This window comes from Amphibalanus amphitrite, unplaced genomic scaffold (genome assembly GCF_019059575.1).
Source record: "Amphibalanus amphitrite isolate SeventyFive unplaced genomic scaffold, NRLGWU_Aamphi_draft 000014F_arrow, whole genome shotgun sequence".
NCBI classification, from domain to species: domain Eukaryota; kingdom Metazoa; phylum Arthropoda; class Thecostraca; order Balanomorpha; family Balanidae; genus Amphibalanus; species Amphibalanus amphitrite.
The window spans coordinates 1500507-1521185 of record NW_024881510.1 but is presented as its reverse complement, the minus strand read 5'-3'; the positions used below and the strand labels follow the sequence as shown (position 1 = coordinate 1521185).

General features: G+C 45.4%; 2 protein-coding genes across 8 annotated transcripts; one reads left to right on the top strand and one right to left on the bottom strand.

The window, feature by feature from the left end:
- Positions 1-1221: 1221 nt before the first annotated feature.
- On the bottom strand, positions 1222-10576 carry LOC122384689 (transcription factor E2F5-like). 7 transcript variants are annotated; one of them, XM_043372350.1, is made up of 9 exons: positions 10076-10576; positions 8055-8187; positions 7223-7332; positions 6795-6906; positions 5651-5809; positions 5233-5388; positions 4876-5017; positions 2154-2252; positions 1222-1808 (listed from the first exon to the last, which is right to left on the bottom strand). In XM_043372350.1, exons 2-9 carry the CDS (start codon positions 8175-8177, stop codon positions 1693-1695), a joined length of 1017 nt encoding a protein of 338 aa, XP_043228285.1. In that variant the 5' UTR covers positions 8178-8187; positions 10076-10576; the 3' UTR covers positions 1222-1692. The 7 variants fall into 7 exon arrangements, with proteins under 7 accessions (XP_043228285.1, XP_043228267.1, XP_043228294.1 ...); XM_043372332.1 differs by having other exon boundaries at positions 10246-10453; XM_043372359.1 differs by lacking the exon at positions 10076-10576 and adding an exon at positions 9933-9969.
- A 264-nt stretch (positions 10577-10840) lies between these two features.
- LOC122384720 (ras-related protein Rab-10-like) lies at positions 10841-20430 on the top strand. Its single transcript, XM_043372398.1, has 5 exons — positions 10841-11480; positions 15790-15850; positions 17027-17165; positions 17457-17546; positions 19528-20430. Exons 1-5 carry the CDS (start codon positions 11354-11356, stop codon positions 19711-19713), a joined length of 603 nt encoding a protein of 200 aa, XP_043228333.1. The 5' UTR covers positions 10841-11353; the 3' UTR covers positions 19714-20430.
- Positions 20431-20679: the final 249 nt, after the last annotated feature.

Below are 20679 nucleotides of genomic sequence, written 5' to 3'. Positions count from 1 at the left end.
CGACTGTGTAAACACCTGAACGTTCGAATAGGAAATATGCCAATATAAATTGACCGCTATGCTATACATTGGTTCACCAATGCCGGATATGCGACTGGCGACATATCATTTTTGGGGGATTAAATGAGAAAAAATATCTGAGAATTAAACAATCGAGAAGGATGAACCCAGCTGGCAAAATCAGACCATCTCTAAAAACTTCAGCATTCTTTTACAGACGAGACCCGCCGTACCAAGTAACGGCCGTGCCCAGACATGTAAAGATAACATAATTGGTTATTTTCCCGATATTTCTTCAACGGAGATGCATGTGTAGTGACCATAGTAAGCAGTCCAGGCGCCGGGCAAAGCATCGAGCGCCGTGGAGTCAACCAACCACGGAAGCGTGACTCAGCGAGAAGCGTGAATCAGCGAGAGCAGCATCGCCGACCACAATCCAGCAGCTTGTGCAAGCGGATCGAGTTAGCTGCTATAGTGATTGGAGTGAGTGAGAGTGATTAGAGTGATAGGATCGAGCGAGAGTGATGTCCTGAAGCCTTGAATTCTATGAAGCCAGATGATTCGTCGTCAAGGTAACAGCACTCGCAGTTCCAACCAAATTATGTCCTGATTAATGAACGGCCCTAGCGTGGGAGAACTCGCTGCATTTGCCATCGAATTAGGAGACGGATGCCTTATTCAGTAAGCAGCATGGAGCACTAGAAATCAATACGACTTTATGCTATTCAAAAGTCAATCTTCTTTGTACTTCATCCACATATTTACCTGATCTTAGTCGTAATTAGAGTTGCAAAATTTCCCCCAAAGGCTGCTACCGGCACCGCCCCGCCCCACAAATTTTTTTGGGGATACCGGCATGCTACCACGCCCAAAGCAAAAACACCACCAAATTACCGGCATACTAAAAAACCTGCATTGTTGATTCCAGTTTACCCCTACAAGAGATGCCACATTTTCCTCTTAGTGTCCAAAGTTTGAATCATATGCTAATAATTTTTTTTTTGTGCAAAACCAAAAATACCGGCATGCTACCGGCAATACATGCCAGATACCACAAAAAAACCTGCGGTAGTGAAAAATTACCGGCATGCCGGTAATGCGGTAGGGAAACTTTGCAACTCTAGTCGTAATGCACTAAGAGCCTCTCGACTTTGGATTTCCTAACATTCATACAATCCTCACGCTGAACATAATTGTAGACGAGATTAATAAAACTCAGCATGAGCACACGGAGCACTGTATTTGTACCCAATAATAACGATGTTCGCTGATGTTGCGCTCTCGTGACTAACATGACAATGAGAAATGGAAGTGATTGAACATTCTAGGTAACTGCGTATGTTCGAAATGGTCACTTGTGTAACCATACGAAACGGCACTGCACAGATGCCGACGATAAAACGATATCAGCCATGACCAGCCTGTCCGCGCCCAACCATCGGTAACACAACTCCCACGCGAAGGTCCCTCACCCAGAGTGGGGAGCCACGCCGCAATCCTTCGTCGTAGCGCCGCGGGTCGTATCACCGGCTGAACCGACATTCCACGTGTAGGTAACGGCGAACGTATCACATCGCACACAACATATGACAAGGCACCGTCCAACACCGTACCCGGTCTGCTGCTGGAATAGCAAGTTCAAACACCACTTACGAACCGGGGACGTTCAGACAGACCCGAGCTCGACTTGAATCATAGCCCTTGAGGCCAGTTGATTTCGTCAAAGAGATCCAGCACACCCTCGTGCGGCTCCAGATTGAACCAAAAGTCCTTGTCCGTCGCCGGAGGTGTGAGATGGAAGGCTGGTCCTGCGGAAAAAGGAGCAGGAAGGTAATGACAAAAATGAGGCAATCCTCACACACTAAAACGTGAAACACATTAGTAAAGGAAATGTTAGAAATAGTAAATGGATGTTTCTGGACATTACGTAAGAGAATAATTACGCCAATACATCAATCACAATATATTATGTCCTAGGACAATGTATGTGTAGTCTTAATTTATCTTGCGTCGGCCCACTGAGCTCCTAAATAACAAGTTACTTTTACTGCTGGAAGCTCAGATACCTAACACAAGACACCTAATCACGTCGCGAAATTCCCAGTATCTCTCCCTCATACACACAGCGTCGAGCACGCGCGGTAGGTACTCACGGAACTCGCCGGGATCGGGCTCTGGGACGGGAGTGGACACGTCCGGATGGGAGAGGCCGCAGGATACGGCAGGCAGCAGACAGTCGGCCGCGCCGGGCTCTACAACGACGACCGGCGGCGCGGTCAGCGGCGGTCAGTACGCCGCGCGGCCCGGCAGCGGACAGGCAGCCCGGCGGGAGCGCTCCAAACACAACAGCATCATACTCACGCCGCTTACAGCGTCAACCTCTAGGACTGACGTGTGGAGTATGAGTGACGGCTAATAAACGCTGTGAGGACCACGTCAGCATATTATTTCTGGCTTACTAAGTTCCGCCGTCCATGGTACGTTTCAACACAATCTCTTATATCCGTTTGTCCAGAGAACTCAATTATTTGGCGTTACGCTTCTCTTACCACAATCTCATAAATCCGTGATAAACCCAACGTCCAAAGAAGCGCAACACCGTCTGACTTCTGAACTCCGTCTATTTTCTCGGACAAATATTTGGTACCTGCTCCCTGTGATAAGGTTTCTGTTCGTCCGTTGCTCTAAATCAGTTCGTCACGAAATTTGTTCATCGCCCTTTTGGCTCCCACGTTACTCTCAGTGAGTATTGGCTAGGGTACCGTCCACATTACAATCCCTGCTTAGTGCTTGGACCCGCGGATAAGCAACATTGCTATACAGAACACGTGTCAATGCGCCTAGGCGGACAAGTATTCAGTTTGTTCCAAAGTTAGCATCAAGACTCACATATTGCGGAGTGCAGAGCATAATATAGGGTAAGGGCGGGTAAGAGTACGCGGGCGATAAGAGTACGCATCAGCTGTTTCGGTTGCTTAGCAACGCGGGTTTGTCGAGTTCATGAAGTGACATGAAGCCGCCAGTACGTGCATGTCACCAACGGAACGTGGGCGTTGAGCGGCGACGCTGTTGAGTTTAAGGCGATGAATATTATTTTCGAGCGTTATGATATTATTATGATATGGTACAATAATTTTGATACTTGGCAGTTGAGATAAGGTACATTTCCGTGATTGTTGTGGGAAACTTGTGAGGTTATCTGGGGAAATACTGTACAGTGCAATATTCTGTTTGCGAAGTTTTGCACAACGTTTCGGGGTTGTTTTGTGCGCGAATTGCATGTACGGTAAGAGGACGCACTGTTCAGGAGGGTAAGAGTACGCAGAATTATACATTAAATCGAATATACAGAAATATAGAATTATTAATCTTTCGCTCAATGACGCTTGTTTTGTAGGTATATCATCAATGGAGCACTGTGATGCAGATGCGTACCCGAAATTCTTCCAAATACGAGTTATTCTCCTTTTTGATCGTGCATTTTTTTTAAGAAACACACGACATGATTATTTCCTGATTTATAGACTTGAAAGATTTATTTTATGTTTTTCTTTTTGGATACCAGAATTAACTTAAACGCCTTCTGAGTTTGAAGTTTAGCATTTGGACAGTGCAAGCTGCATAGGTGTGTGTTCATATGCTTGCGTACTCCACCCGCCTGGCGTGCGTACTCTTACGCACCCCATATGGTAAGAGTACGCAAGTGCAACGGTTCAGGAAATGTCAGTTTTAGACCACTTCCATTTACGCTGAAGGATCGTTGCCCCATGGGTTGATGGCTAATTCAATGAACTTTAATATTCCCTATTTGCGATTTCTTTCCTTCAAATATTAAACAAATGAGAGCAAGAAATCCACTAAGTGCGTACTCTTATACGACTTCACCCTACTGAATAATGAATGTCGCCAGGGATTTAGTGTTTTATACATCGCAATACCCGATTACATCCGCTGGCCTCAGCAAAAAAAAAAAAAAAAATCAATCTGAAATACGGAGCTTCGAAAACTGACAGAACAGTAAAAAAATATGAGAAGAGGGCAATTAAGGACAACTTGACACAAACTGTATCACTTGGCATTAATTTGAAAATATTAAAGGGACACTCCCACCTTAACATTAGTTTTGAGTTGAGATAGCCAAATTGGTGGCCATGGCCTGCAAATACCGGTTTGGGCACTCACAACATCGACAAATGCTTTAATTCGGAGATATGGAATTTCAAACTTGCAGTTTTCGGATTCTAAGGGGCTAGTGCATTGGTATGCCCCCTTAGAATTTGTGACGTCAGCGGAGATCTAACGATTTTTAAATCTTTTATTAAAACGTTTGGTAGCACGCGGTGGTATATGCTGCTTTGCGCGCAACAAATGCCGCACTTTCAAATAAAGTCGCTAGGAACAGCGGAGATCCCAAAAAGTAAACAAAAGTAAAAGTCGAATATCTTGAAAACCGGTGAATATTTTTCGATGAAATTTGGTAGATATTCGTTTTCGCTCTTTCTGAACCGAGCGACATCACTTTCGTGCCAATTCATTAACTTTTTTGAAGGTGGGAGGGTCCCTTTAAACATCGAGAACAGAGGCCTCTTGTACCAAACTACCTGCCAAGTTAGTTAGGATTTACTTGCACCGTAGTTTTAGGGCTTTGGTTGCACCAGACACCACTAGAAAAGTCTACCATGACAATTTACACATTAAATTGAACAATTCATGAATTATCAATTCCAGGTACCAATTAACAACTACAGGTATACGTCATTAACGTTATGAATGTTGAAGAAGTGCCGAAGTAACCGCCTTTGCATTCTCTCCTGCCTGTAGCTCTGTACCCCTGAAGTTGAGAGGACCTCTGTGGCCCCAGCGGCGTCTACTTACCGTGCCGGGGTGGCGGTGCTGTCGCGGCCGGGGTCGGAGGCGGACTGACGGCGGCAGCGGCAGCAGCGGGCTGCGGACTGGAGGCGGCGGCCGGCGGCGCACCGGGCTCCGGGGCTGTGCGCTCCGGCGCCGACTCCGGCACCTGGCGTAAAGCACGCACGATCGCGAGTCAGATCAGATTGTCAGGACCTTTCCTCAAGCAGACAAGAATGTTAGCACAGGGGAAAAAGTAATCGTAATATAACAAACTATTGTGCTTTGCCGCTTCCATGTTATTTATATAAACAGAACCCTTGAGCGAGGAACTACGAGAAAGTGACTACGATACGGCAGGCACAGACTGGGAGGCTGGCTCACCTGTTGTCCGGCAGCGGCCGGCGGCGGCGGCGGCGGCGGCACCTGGACGGAGGTGGGACTGGCCCCGTCCGGCTCCCGGTTCACGTACAGCACGTTAATCGGGCCAGCCGACGAGCGCATGTGAATCGTGTACCGGTTGTTGTCGGTCTCCGAGTCCTGTCGGGAAAAAAATAATAATATGGCGTCTATCGACTCGCGTGTATAGGACTGTGCAATATATAAGGAAACAACACCAATTGGACTGCTAACTTTTTACATAATTAGAACTTCCGCCCGCCTACCTCGCGGTATGCCATGAACAAGTCTGCAACACCGAACACGCATTGATTAAAACACAGAACAGCATCAGTCACTCATGTACCTCATATGAGATTACACTAATACACTGTCGTGCAAACTGAGAAAGCCGACGGCTCACCTTCACCGGCGGCGGCACCTCCAGCTGGGTGCCGCTGGGCGCCTGCACCGCCAGCAGCGTGTCGCCCTCAAAGCAGCCGCACAGGTCCTCGTGCCACGTGTAGGCGTGGCTGTAGTTACTCGGGTCTTCGGTGATGTTCTTTATGCTCATCAGCACAAACTGAGAGGAGATGGATATTGGGTCAAAAAAAAAAAAACAGTCATGGGCTAACGGGTCAAAACACGGAAAACACGGGACCAAGCACGCTTCCTTGTAGTGCTACCTACTACGGCAATTTGAAGCATGTAAGCGCGCATTTCGGTGCGTCTCCAGAAGTTGTAAGAAAAAAACTACCAAAATGAGAAATGGTATTTGTTCCATGATTATAATGGGTGTCCAGGTCACGAAAAGTGCAGATCAAAATCATATCTCCTTGATATCCTATGTGACTTTAATTTTACGACCAAAATTTCTATAACATGTTACGCCTTGCATTCTTTTAAGCTGATTTTCAATTCTGCATAGTGCATTCCTTTAGGCATTTGGGAACTGGTTTTTGAGCTCCTGACACGTGTCGAAGCTTTTGATGTCATTTGCGTGCCGCTTAAGATAAACTACTATTAAGAATCTTAATTAAGCGGGACACCTGATAGTTGACGTGACCTGGCCCAGCCGACTTACGCAGATGCACAGCCCCATCGTAATCGAGCAAAACGAAGGACAAATTCAGAAGCAGGACCCCATATCTCGCAGTTGAACCCTAATTCTAATTCACAAAGTTTAGGCAGGTCCCGATTTTCTCGACACTTGGGTCACTGACCTGACCTGGAAGGCCACCAATGACCTATAAGACCTTAAATTTGCGTGCCATCTGCTTCCTCTCGTCACGAGCAATACACTCATTTTTCACGAAGCTCTAACTCACTCAGGGATCGGACAGCTGGGGGGGGGGGGGGGGTGAGGGTCGATCGATCCCACTTACGTTAGCGACTATAAAAACGCCGAGAAAACGTATGCACCAGCCCAACAAGTCACAGCAATAGCCCAGCCACGTTCCGATATATGCATAATGAATATGTCATGCTCTAGCTTCCCATTTTCGGAAGCGAATCCCACTTTGGCACCGCTGCTGCTGGATGGAGTGTTCTTGGTGATATTGACCAACCTGTCTGTGCTTGTCCAGAAGCGCTTCTTTCGATTCCAACATGGCCACATCTGATTTCAGGAACGACAGTTTGTCTTGAACTTCCTGTGTGTTGGTGCCAGGGCCACCACCCCTACGAAACAATCACGTTTTAATTCAAAGTGACGCAAAAAGAGAAGAAAAAAATCATAGATAGTACAACGGATAAGTCACGACAGTGACTTATCCGGATAAGTCACAACGGATAAGTCAATGCAGTGACGACGATGAGAATATGATGACGTAACGGTTTCCTCCGCACGGTGAGACGGACAATCACAGATCGTAAATGGTTATGGCATTGACGCAAAAATAGCAAACGTTATGCAATTGTTTAAGTAACTGATAGCATGTGAGAACGTATTGGCACTGGCACTGAGTGATCGGTAAAATCACAGGAATCAACTTACTTCCAGACTATGCTGTTTTTACTTGTCTTTTCAATCAAGCCGATGCCCTCCAAAACGTTTGTGATATCATAAATGCGCCTTTTCTGATGCACTTCTAGAAGGTCAGCAGCCTGTAAATAATGTTTTGCTCTCAGTTTGGGCATGAATATCAATGGTTTGAGCATAACATTTAGAGCTTAGACGATAAAGAGAATAGCTGATAATTACCGGTAAAATGTGCTCCATCCAGGAAGAATCAAGCTTATAAGCATAAGCTGCTTGAAGTACACACCAGGCAGGACACAGTAGAAGTGTCATAGCACATAACATGTCATTCTAATGCATTTCAGGCGGAGACTCGCGTTGCTCTGACGCAAAACAAGTTAAAGGAAATAGTTCACTTTTAACATGGGGTTTTGAACTGGAATAGCAGTTTCGTAGCTTGAGCTGAGACTAGCACAAATCAGGAGCTTTTACGGCTCAACGATCACCCTAGACGAAGATATTCCATTTCTCGTTCCGAAAAGAGTGCCTTGCAGAGGAATGTGTGCCTTGCACAGGAATGCAGCCACGTCATCGTCAGCCTATCAGCATGCTGCTTACAGCCAATGCAGCATGCGTAGGTTTGAACTACGCAATATGATTGGTCAACGCGTAATAAGCTTCCGCGTCAAACATTATTTTACATAGAATATAGTTCGTCCTATATTAAAATATAGAAAATAATTGTTTTTACAAAAAGGTTTTATTTTATTTTCTGATCATTTTGAGCATAATAAATCATAAATCCATAGCAAAATACTAGTTTCAGGAAAGTGAACTGTTTCCTTTAACTGAGAAAGCTAAGACCTACATGTTTCAGATCCAGCACTCCGTCAGAGGACTCTTGCAGAAGCGATACAAAGCGGGTGGTGAGCAGACTGAGCGACTTCTCGTGCCTCGCCGAAGCCAAGAGTGCAGACGAATCAACAGACATCTTGATCAGCCTGTAAAAGGGGGGAACAGACCAGTGGCGGATCCAGGGGGGGGCAAAATGGGCATTTGCCCCCCCCAAACGGCATGATTTTAACATTACGCCTATGGGCGATGCATGGAAAGAATCGATAAATTTTTATGGTTTGCCCCCCCCCCCCCCAAACCTCTGAGCTGGATCCGCCTCTGGAACAGACACTGCTAAACACACCCGATGGTTCTGATTGAAATAAACGTCATGAATCCAGACTGCAGTACAGCAACTCCGACGAGATCTCGTCAGTCCCGTGTTCCCAGCCAGCATGAATCCAAGGCTATAGAACTCTGTGAATCACTCATTGCCAGTGCAGATTTACCACGGCGACGGCACTAGTGCGGATTTACCGCGGTACCAGTGAGGACTTGCCGCGGTACTGGTGCGGATTTACCGCGGTACCAGTGAGGACTTGCCGCGGTACTGGTGCGGATTTACCGCGATGCTGGTGCGGAGTTACCGCTGTGCGGATTTAACGTGGTGCCGGTGGACTCATCGCGGTACTGGTGTGAATTTACTGCGATGGCGGTGGATTTACCGCGGTACTGGTGTGGATTAACTGCGATGGTGGTGGATTTAACGCGGTACTGGTGTGGATTTACTGCGATGGCGGTGGATTTACCGCGGTGCTGGCGCAGATTTAGCCGTACCGGCGGTGCCTGTGCGGATCTGATGAACCGGCGCGATTCTGGTTCCTTGGCCCTTGTTTCTCAACAATAAACCTGCTTAGTTAGAATACCTAGATTGTCAGTGGGTACTTATAAATTCCTATGATAGGCTAACAGCTGAGGGAGAGATACCTACAGTGCTGATGGCATGATGCTGCACTTCCAAACAAAGGAATGCATGTCCCCCTTATGGCCTAATGTATAGGGTTCCTGACAGGTGTCTCAGTTGCAGTGAGTTTTAGGATAGGATAGTCAGTGGGATAGTGCACTCTGTTAGAGCTCCATTGTTATTCAAGCTTGAGTGGAACTGATAGAAAGTGTCATGCCAACACTAGGTCCAGGAAGACCATGTCACTTTCCTCCTGTGATGATTTTGACTTGAGGCTCCAAACTTTACCATTAAACCAGGGTGCTATTTGGTCAATGTTTCTTAATCAACAGGCTCCCAGCTTGCTGGAGTTTTTTTTTTACTCCTGATTGACTGAATCCACATTATCTGTAGTCTGTACAGTTCACCAATGAGGAACCAAGAAATATCAGCAAAGGAACTTACACATATTACCCATGTGTGGAAGTTTCTGGCAGCATACAAAACTGACAACCAGCAGCACTCAAGTACAGATAATCTGGTTGCATGAAGGATCCAACATGCACTTTGAGCTATGAGGACTGTAAACACCAAGCATGCATCATTGACACTGAGGGACAAAATAAGTGTCTTTATCATTTGAGGTCCCCAAGCCCAGTCTACATCACAGGGAGCCCAAATGAGAAACATTGAACTATTAGGCATATGGATACTATGAACCAATGCGATAAATACCGTGTGGCGTCCTGAGAAATTGGCGCAGAGACAGACCAGCTTACGTCATGGTGTGAACACTTTTGTGACAGTTGTGAGTTTAAAAAAAAAAATCATGAATTAGTATTAGACATGGCAACTACATCTTTTTATTTCACTTAGTGTTCATGAATCTTAGGAAAGCATTCCAAAACAAAATATTAACTCAAGAGGTTTCCTCAGAAAACATGCACTATTCACACGATATAACCAAACCTGAACAGGTTACAGGTATGCTAGTGACCACAGCCTGCTGCGATTGAATGGCGGCAGCATTGACGCTCTGAAATAAGTAGGTAGGTAGGTAAGCAGACTGTTCTCCATCATCACTGCAAGCCCGCAACTTTAAGCAGACTCACCTTGATCTACACACTATGATTGTGATACCACACCTTGATAATGCCTGTGATCAACGAAAATATTTATGCACACCAGTATATAAGGACTTGTGCGCACCGTGGGCAATAAGCTGTGATTCATACAAAGCCTGGAATTATGACAAAAATCTCAAAATGAAAAGAAGTCAAACTCATAAGCTGAAGCCGTTAGAGGTGGCAGGACAGTTGATTAGCTAATCATTTAATGATCTTGAAACAACTGGATCTGTTGCTTGTCCTTCACACTTCTTAACTAAACATTAAACCGTTCAGCTCGTTAGCTTTTAAATTAATTTTACACAATTAACAAAACAGTTTCAAATCAAGCTCTCGTTGTTTTGCGTCGTTTTTTATGTGGGAGCCGCAAACGTCGCATTTGAAATTTTCAGATTTTTGTACTACAAAAACTTTAAATCATCTCTCAATTGATATTTTTACATACAATTGAGCGTGAATAATAAAAATGAAAACAAACAAACAACTGTGGAAAATATCTTACAGAATAATTTACTTCAAATACCACAAGTATCACTGAAACCTGTTTCCCATCTCTATTGTCCTGGGACTCCTAACGCTGCTATTCCACAGTCACCCTTGCAGTCATCCTAATACTAAGAAACTAACGTACAGATCTAAGTTCTAACCAAAGGTAATTGCATTTGAATTGCAACAATAGTTTTATAAGCCATTTTCGAATGTGGTGACCTACAAAAACATTGTGAACTTGAGAGGTCATCTAAACGTTTTCGTCTTTTTCACGGGCAAGGGATACCGCGAGTTCATCATACTCTGATTTGATCTCCCTTGTTTGAGGGACAAATTTGAGCGCGTGATTTATGTGTGCGGAGCGGTGGGGTGGAGAACCAGTGTGTGTAAACTGCTAGAAGGCCTTAGGCCAGTCCACCGTATAATTGCCTCCGGCCGGAAAGGCGTGCCCGCCGGGATAACGGCGGCCGCTACCCGGCTATCCCCCTGGTCGGCATCTGGGACTCGCGGCCCCGCCTCTCTTGGCATTAAATTAACGTCGCTCAAACGAACTATCGCACACTTTGCATGGCACCGATATTTTAATCTAGACGGGACGGAATAATTTAGATGTGATATTTCTTTAGCCCAGCTCGGTAGTTCTTGAGTTATGAGATAGCTGCAGGATTGGCAGTGGAATAGTTTTGTCACGACACTACTACGCTTATCAAGCATCACCAAGTACCAAGTACCAGACAAGTATCTTGACCATCACTACTGTTGTGGGCCTCCGTCATGGCGAAAAAGAGCTATGATCTTTTGTTTAAACTGTTGCTAATTGGTGACTCGGGTGTGGGGAAAACCTGCATTCTTTTTAGATTTTCTGATGATGCTTTCAATCACACGTTCATATCAACAATAGGTGAGTTTCACACGACGTTCGACCAGCCCGCTCAGCTTCTCTTCCCCCTGCGCCGAAAATGAACCCCATCTCGACCCCTCCCAATTGCGGCTTGGGTCCAAGTTTGAATAAAACTTAACCTTCGCCCCAGTGGGGGGGGGGGCATATGTTACCACCCTGTCGCGTTTTTCGCGTGTAAATAAAAAAGCGCGGCGCGTAGCGCCGCGCCGCTTGGGGTAGCTTTTTGTACATCAATTTTGGACAATGTGTGAAATTTTTGACCCCAGGTCATGTCAGGTCAGGTCACCAGGTCAAGTTAACTGACCAAGCCTAAAAAAAAGTTTGCAATCATGTCCAGCCTGCAGTGTTTGTCAGAAAGGTTTCAAACTTGGTGGATTGCATGATGTTATGGGCGCCTACAATTTGTATATCTCGGATTTTTTATATCCCTGACCTAAGGTCAGGTCAGTGGCGTGACCTTACCATTATAAGGCAATGGAGAAAAATGAAAATGCCTCTAGATCCGTGTGTACGCATAGGAACAGTCCAAATATTTCAGAATCACAATGATTTAGTCCACTCGTGATGACCAAGGTGTCATTTTTGCTGATAGCCTCTAGACAGGTCATCCGAGGTCACTTGAGGCTACAAACAGTTTTTTTGCCAATAACTCGCGATTGGAAAGAGATAGAACGCTGGGGATGGTCTCATTGTGTTTGTCTTGTTGAGACGCATCGACTGATATGCAACATGACCTTTTCCGGTCAGGTCATGACCTTGACCTGAGGTCAAATTTTCAAGTTGACCTTTCAAGGTCAAATTATAGCTCATTCGACGCGTCTCGGCGAGGGGAACACGATTCTGGCAATAGAAATGCCGTGGCTTTTTGTAGTCAAAAGCTATTGTCGAAAAACACTTTTCGTAAAAACAGCTATTTTTGCAGTTTTTGCCCTCTGGAGGCTAAACTGTTGACCTGAGGTCAATATTGATAATGACCTTTTCAAAAGAAGAGCTCAAAAGCTATTGTTTGCTGTTCCATGCGTTTTTCTAGCTACCATAGTTCCTGAGATAGCGGCATGTTTTCTGAAAAATATCATGACAATTGGCAAATTTTGACCTTTGATGACCTCTGGTGACCCCAATATTGCTCTAAGGTGAAAAATGACTGAAATACTTTCAAACGTACACATTGAGAGCTATCGACTGCTTTTTACCGCGTCTTTCTATCCCTCTTAGTTTTTGAGTTAGAGGTGGGTGGTAACATATGCCCCCCCCCACTAGGGCGAAGTTGGCTGAGACCGCCACTGGGGCGCGGGTTAAAAGGCTTATTTTTACTACATGTAACGTCTTAACCATATAAAAGTGTTAGTAGCACTTTGATCTGCTGTTTTTTTTTAGTGTTGACTGCCCCCTCTTGATGTTGATTTAATGCTAGCTTGGGAGTGGTACCTAAGGTATGTGTATGCCCTATTCTTGTTCTACAATTTGCTTAGGCTTTGGTAAATGTTAACAAAGGTGGGAATAAGCCTGCCTTCTTTTCAGTATTTGTCAAGGTGAGATTCAAACTACAATTGTGACGTTGTTAATATGAATATGCAGCAGAAATTTTAGGTTTTAGGTTAGGTTAGGGTGTAGGTTGGTTGGTTTGTAGGTTGTAGGTTTGTTAGGTAAGTTGGTAAGGTTAGGCCAGGTTTGATTGTGTTTTTCCTTTTTGTTTACAAGCCATGTAAGCATTATTTTTGATGCAGTATATCAAATAATTAAGAATATGATAAAATTATCCTTGAAATCTTCTTAGGACCTTATCTGGTACAAGTAAGCCTGTTGTCCCAGGAAGATGCCAGATACCAGTGTAGATTGTAGGTCTGTTGGTTTGTAGGTTTGTAGGGTAGGTTGTAGGTTTGTAGGTAAGGGCACTGGCAGGTTAGGTCAGGTTAGGTTTGCTTTTGTCTATATATCTCTGCCATCCCAATCTGGCATCTTCCTGGGATGCCAGGCTTACTAAAACCCTTTATCTTGACATTTACCTTCTTTTCCACCTGCCTCTTATAAGACCTTTTTCCCTGGAAATCCCAATGTGATGAAAAAAAAAACATCAGGATTTGCACATGTTGATGTTGAGACTGCAGTCTTTATTGAGTCCAGCAGCAGCTCAGAAAATTTGAAAATTGTGTGCCTTATGATACCCTTTTTGTGGATTATGGTCAGGCTGATTGTGATGGTTTGGCCATTGCTTACTGATAAGTGATACTGGTGTTAGGTACATCCTGACAGGCATAGCTAAAGGACTTTTCATGAAGCTATAAAAGCCATACCATTAGGTAAAGCCTGAAAGCTGAATTTATTCATCTGGCATAAATGCATTGCTGATAAGCCAACCACAATGTGTTCTGGTGTTTGGTATTATTCTGTTATGAATTCAAATAAAGTGTCAGTGGTAAGGTGTGAGTAATTTTCTTTTTAAAAATCTGAGGTACTTTGTTTATTTGATTTTATGTTCCTGTTTAAAGTTTCAGCATGGATGATATAACACTGGATTGGTGTCTCGTGGAAATTAACATTGGGATCCGCGACATTGGGATCAGGCCTGCCATCTAGCGAGAGAATTATCGTAAGTTAGGAGCAAGCCGAGTGAACGCCATCTCCCAGCATTATGACACACGTGGGTGTGGTGTGTTAGTTGGCTTGAAGTGCATATTCCCACGAGTTGGAGGTAATCTTACTGGACTTGAGACGATAAAAAATGTCTTAAATGCTTGAAAGCCAAAAATGTCAAGCAGCATTTAGATAATAACGAAAATAAAATGCGTAAGACGGTGTTTATTGAAACGCCCAGTCCCATCGGCTTGTGCGACCTTTTCAATGGTCATTTACTCACAATGGTACAGCAGTTTGGCAATATGTCATACATATTTGGTAGGCTTAGTCCTTCTTCTCCGAATTTCGCTTGATTTTCTTCATCTTAGTTTATTGTTACGGCACGTGCCACGTGCGAACTTAGGGGCGTCGAAATTGTTCCACATAAAGTAACTCCGCAATGGCTGGGCCCATTACAGTTACACTTCGTCAATAGTTAGGCACACAGTGGCCAATGCATCTCCATGTGTCACTATGAGGGTGCTACTGCACGTGCGCACGTGCGGGGTGCCGCTTCCATATCTCAAGAACGGCTGGGCGGATAACACTCAAACTTGGTACACAAATGTCACATCGATGCTCGCACTGCATTGATCAGTGCTTATAATCATTGGTGCAGAGTCGTTAGGAAACCGATGAAATAAGATGCGTGGTGTTTATGCCTTTCTGTTCCAGCAGCTGATTGATCCGCAACAGGAGATCCTTGTTTGTGAAGGCTTCGTCTCCCTTTTCCATCCCTTGTTTAATATAACCTTAACAATGTACGAAGAAGATCACGCATCAAAGTTGTTTTAGGCGGCTATCTTGGGCCAGGGCTGCGGAGTTGTAGTCAGAGCCAGCGGCTCTGTTCCGACTCGGAGTCGGTTGATTTTCAAAAGCTGTAGTCGGAGTATGAGTCGAACGTCACCGAAAAGTCATCGACTCCACAGACTTACCAGGGCTGCAGAGTCGAGTCAGAGTCGGAGTCTGTGTGAATCGACAGTTCTGCCCGGAGGAGTCGGAGTCGATATTTGGATACCGGAATCGGAGTTGGAGCCAAAGTCACTGAAATTTCATCGACTACGCAGCACTGGTTGGGTCTTTTTCATAGAGCGTCTTGAATGACATATTGAGCGGCAATGACGTTAGCAATTCCGTTCAACTTTTTCATTAGACTTATAGATAGTACTTAACGTTCGTTTTGTTCTTTGATCGAACAATTTGTTTGATTTAGGCCAAGTAAAACTCATGTGAAAAATAGCGAAAACGACACGTGCTGGCGAAGTCTCCAATAACTCCCTGTTTCACGATTTAATGAGGAAATAACATGGAACTGCTTATCTTATTACTGACCCTGCACATAAATCTATTAATTTCTTCGCTTTTACTGGCATATAAAGACATAACCTTTTGAAAAATTGCACAACAAGCCCGCTACCACACCACACTCCCATGTGTCACAATGCTAATCATCGGCGTTCACTCGGCTTGCTCCTAACTTACGATAATTCTCCCGCTAGATGGCAGGCCTGAGCTCAATGTCGCCAAAAACTGCCAAGACACCAATCCATTATTATCTCATCCATGGTTTCAGTTTGCACTTGTTTGTAACACGATCACTCAACATGAAGTATTGAACTTTGATATAGGTGCTCTGTGTTTTGAATCAGGGTGAGGAACTTATTGTAATGAGCTATAACTGTTTTCATTTCAGGTATTGACTTCAAAATTAAAACAATTGAGCTGCGAGGGAAGAAAATAAAGCTTCAGATATGGTAAGCTCTCCATATATGCAGGTAGTCAATTTGGCATGCTTTGCATGCCAGATGGGTAATTACCTTTTGGATTTTTTGGACATGCTTGATTTTTTTTAAATTATGTTTCACTGCTTGTTGTAATTGTAGGCACATGGATTGAAAGGTTCAATTAAAAAAAAAGAAAATGGTGGAATAGGTATTAAACTTTGTAAAGTTTAGACCAACAGACGTTCAGAACTAGGACCCCTTTCTAGCAGGGCTGTGGAGTCCATTGATTTTCAGTGACTCTGACTTAAATTCTGACTTTCAAAAACTAACTCTGACCCTGTCCTGAACAAAACTTTTGACTGTGACTAACTCCAGCTCGGACTCTGCAGCTCTGCATGGTCTCTAGAGCTGACAGATTTTTTGTGACTGACTGACTCAACTTTTCCAATTCAACTCTGACTCCACTTCGCATCACATTTATCTGTTATTCTTCCCACAGTACTTTTATGTTCATTCCCTACAAATCTCCTGACACATGTCAGAAAACTACCCACTGGTGTCTAGCCTGGGCTGTAATGCATTTGGTAGACAGGTAAGGTCTCAAGTTTATAGTGCTACAGGTGCTTAGACTCCTGGTTGCAGTCGTGACTGCTGGATGAAGTCAGTGAGCAGAACAGATTGAGTTTGACTTTGAATGGATGCTAAATTTATATTGTAACTCTTGCAGTTGTTGGCGTCGTAATTTGTCAGTCGGAACTGCTCGCGTTTTTTTTTCATGAATAACTCCACTCACGTTATGGGATATAGCCCGATGTTTATGAGGCTCGTGGTCCTGACGGGTATGGTTGTGGTTGGTGGCACGCTAAAGCCAGCCGAAGTCGGTGAAGGGACCGGCCTTACGCGGCTACGTGTGTACCTTTGTTTACGTTTGTTTACGTTTCAAACTCATAATTCTGCCATAGACCAGGCATTGCCATAGCACGATTGGCCGGTAGAGGTCGGGCCCAATGCAAAAAGCTCTGCTTAGTAGGGGCTCTGTCTGTCCTTCCATTCAAAATTTTTAGGCATAATTTATTGTATTAAACTATCTGCTAAGTGTGGGTTTCTGCATTGTCAGTCCATTCAGTTTGGCCAAGGAGCCTCTGTGCTTTATCGCAGTTTCCGAATGATGAGCGTGATTGAACGCTGATTCGTTCCTCCTTCCAGGGACACAGCCGGCCAGGAGCGGTTTCACACCATCACGACGTCCTACTACCGAGGCGCCATGGGCATTATGCTGGTGTACGACATCACCAACCCCAAGAGCTTTGATAACATTGCTAAGTGGTTGAGGAATATTGATGACGTGAGTACCGAGTGACATTGTCACCTAGCCACCAGTGTTTCGCTGACGCAGCTGGCAGCAACCATCTTCTCAGCCGCTGTGAAAGTCCTTCCGAGACAAATTGCGTGCTTGAGCTCGCTGTGTGTCATGGAAACGTCCTGATTGATCATTTATAAAACATTTGTGGCAATTTATGAAGCTGTTGTCACATCCATTGAGTCACGGAAAAGAGGGAGGCGGTTACGCGTTACACGTAAGGCTGAGTTTCGTACTGAGATGTTAGCGGCTCACGGCCCCTTCCCTCGCCCCCAGCACGCCAACGAGGACGTCGAGAAGATGATCCTGGGAAACAAGTGTGACGTGGAAGACAAGCGGATGATCACCAAGGAGCGCGGAGAATCGGTAGGTGGCGATAATTTGGTGATATCACTTACCAGTAAACCGGCAGAGTGAGCGCAAAAGGTAAAAAAAAGACATTCAAACTATTAATACGCACACAAGCTAAAGCGGGCATAAGAAATAAATAAACTAAGACAATAATGACGACGACAGGAAGTGACTAGCAGTAAAACACGCATTCCTACGCTTCCCTCGTGTTAATAACCCACTTGAGAGCGTGGCTAAAATTGGCGACTGTCATCATACGCATTTTCACCGGGAGGGCATTGTAGAGCATCGGTCCACGGTACAAGAACCGGCGCCTCGCAGCCTCCGACCGAACACGTGGCAGACGCAGGTCGTCGTCGTGTCGAGTGCTCCGTTCTCGTGCTTCACGGTTTGTTTGGAGTGAGGATGAAAGCGACACTGATGTGTGATACATGCAAATTTTGTGGAGCAATGCGAGCGTGTGAAATTTAAATAGATCCTCCGCATCGAGCCACCCCAGCGCCGCTTGGACCTTCGCTGAACGGCTGAACTTCCTTCGACCTGATGCTACACGAGTAGCAAAGTTAATCACCTTTTAAATCTTGTCGAGATTTTTTTGGCTGCTGTTGCCGTACACAGGGAGGAGTCCAACGCTCTAACCAACTGAGCTACGGGACCGGCAAGTGTTTGCGCGTAATTTCTTGTATGTACATACATGGGCGTTCCAGGAAAGGTGGCGATCAAAGACCACCCCTAGATTTTGAACTTCTAAGACGGGTTGAATTGTACGCTCGCGGAATTTGACGCCGAAAGGTTCGATGTTCCGCAAAAACTGATCTACTCTGTCGTCTCTAACACTGGATACTTTGAGTGCAATCCTCCCAGTCGTGCTTGTGATGTAGAACCGGCCCCCTGCGAAGTGCGCACGTGTAAACTGAGACCCCACACTGAAGGGTTGTGCGACCCTTGTACGGACCACCGTTTCTAATCGGTACCTCAGACTTGGGGCGTAATCGACTTTGGGCGCAATCGGCCCAGCCGTTCTGGAGATGTAGACGACTATCTTAAGCGCATAGGATCGTGATTACTTTAAATTTCATTCACTTACAGCAACTACCAAGGTCCATTGCCTTCCTTTGGCATTGTGGACCTTGCAAAATGTCATGACGTCACGAGGATCGCTTGATGTCATCTGATATTGTTATTTGATGTCTTTCGATCAATTTGAGTTTGAGGAAAGCCACTGTTGGATTCCGATATACCGGCCGAATCAAATAACAAAAAAAAAAAAACACGACCTTGCTTGACAATTCGACCAACTTCGTGACCTGAGTGGCTTTTATATGACTTTGACCTGAGGTCAACACATTTAGTTGACCTTTCTCAGTTGAAACTATGTATCATTCAAGATTCGACGCGCCTCAGCGTGACGCACATGATGGTGCCAAAATCGCGGTTCTGCAGCCATTTTTGTCGACGTTACTTACCAAAAGCTGTCCAGATTACCAACTTATACCAGGTTATTTACCAACTTATACCAGATTACCAAAAGCTGAACCCTGCGCCAGGCATTAGACCTCATAGAATACCAAGTAAATGGCGAAGTACTTGTATGAACAGCATTATGACATATATATGTTTTCAAATATAACCTTAATTTAATTTGCAATTCTGAACTGAAGAAGGACAGTGTCCGAAATATATTCATTTTGTAATTAATTTTGGAACCTTTTGCATTTCGCAATCATTTAACATAAGGTTATATTTGAAAACATATATATCTCATAGAATACCACTATATTACCTGAGGCACTAAAATTAAGTGCTTGTCACTGCGTCTTGTAACGAGGCACACGCACGTCTTTTTTTTCGCGAAGTTTAGCTCGATACGGAGCGAAACAACGGAGGAGGATTTTCCGCTTACCACCTACCCCTGGCGGGGGCGTATGCAGAAAACCGATAGTCCGAGTTGAACTGCATATGACATAATTAAGGACACTGTTTCATAATGTTTCAGATCGCACGTGAGCACGGCATTCGGTTTCTGGAAACGTCTGCCAAGGCCAACATCAACATTGAGCGGGCGTTCATGGAGCTGGCGGACGCGATACTGGCGAAGGCGCCGGGGCGAGACAGCGTCGAAATTCCCGACCGGTTCCCGCAGGAGAAACAGACTCACCACACGGGCGGCAAGTGCTGCTAGATGGCGCACGCCAGCCTCCTAGTCCGCCTGCGGGGGTCCGCCTGCGGGCGCTGATTGTCTGTGATGCGGGCGATGCCGGCGCCCCTAGCGATCTGTGTCGACACTGACGGTAACGATGGACGTCGCCGGGTGGCGCGCGCCCGCCCGCCGCCAGAGATTGGCCGCTTCATAGCAGAGATTGTCGGCCGCAATAGCTGCGCGCGCGGTGCGTGGGCGCCCTTGCTCCGACTGGTGAGCGGGGCAGGGTGCGCGCAACGGATGTGCATCTCAGGAGTGGGCATGGATGAGAGAGCTGTTATACTTGGTTGTACGAGCGGGCCGCGAGGCCGACTCGGCGGCCGCCTCCATGCACGCTCGGTATCGGTAGTTGCTTTACGATGGTTTACGCGGCCGGCTGCGCTGTGCTGCTGGCGGTTTGTGCCTTAGCTTGGCGAGCCGTCGGAGCGTGAGCTGGTGCATCTGGCTGATGTATTAGTGACTCCGTTTGATAATGGGGTATCGGGGGCCTGACCGCACAGCGGCCATTGCCGCCCTCGAGCCAGTCAGCCGCTTTTCCTCGCCCTTTTCCGACATACCCTCGCCCCAGAGTAGATGCGCCCCGGCCTCGCTCCATGAGCTCTTTTAATCACGATTGATATTAAGATGTTTATTTGGCTTGATTACCTCGAATGTATCAAATTCTACATGTTTATTGAATACATATTTTTTCGAACCAAGTTACTTCTTCCGTTCATTCATCTTGGATGCTCACTGGAAGAATTTCCGTGTCCCAGGCCCAGCCATGTCGAGGGTGACCTTTGGTGTGTCTCTGAACTGAACTGACCCAGACATCAATCACTGAAAGCTTCAAATAAATTGTTCGGCCTTGGGAAATAGAGCGATGTACATACGTGAAATATGTCTGTTTGGTAGCATATACAATAAATGTTATGCAAAACAATAAACGTACTCAGAAACCGGAAAAGT

Coding starts and splice junctions, on each gene's coding strand:
- LOC122384689 (XM_043372350.1), bottom strand. CDS start 8,177: ATGTCTGTTGATTCGTCTGCACTCTTGGCTTCGGCGAGGCACGAGAAG. Junction 5,389..5,650: donor AGGTGCCGCCGCCGGTGAAG/GTGAGCCGTCGG, acceptor TTTTCCCGACAG/GACTCGGAGACCGACAACAA. Junction 5,018..5,232: donor CGGCCGCTGCCGGACAACAG/GTGAGCCAGCCT, acceptor GCTTTACGCCAG/GTGCCGGAGTCGGCGCCGGA.
- LOC122384720 (XM_043372398.1), top strand. CDS start 11,354: ATGGCGAAAAAGAGCTATGATCTTTTGTTTAAACTGTTGCTAATTGGT. Junction 17,166..17,456: donor GGTTGAGGAATATTGATGAC/GTGAGTACCGAG, acceptor CCTCGCCCCCAG/CACGCCAACGAGGACGTCGA. Junction 17,547..19,527: donor CCAAGGAGCGCGGAGAATCG/GTAGGTGGCGAT, acceptor ATAATGTTTCAG/ATCGCACGTGAGCACGGCAT.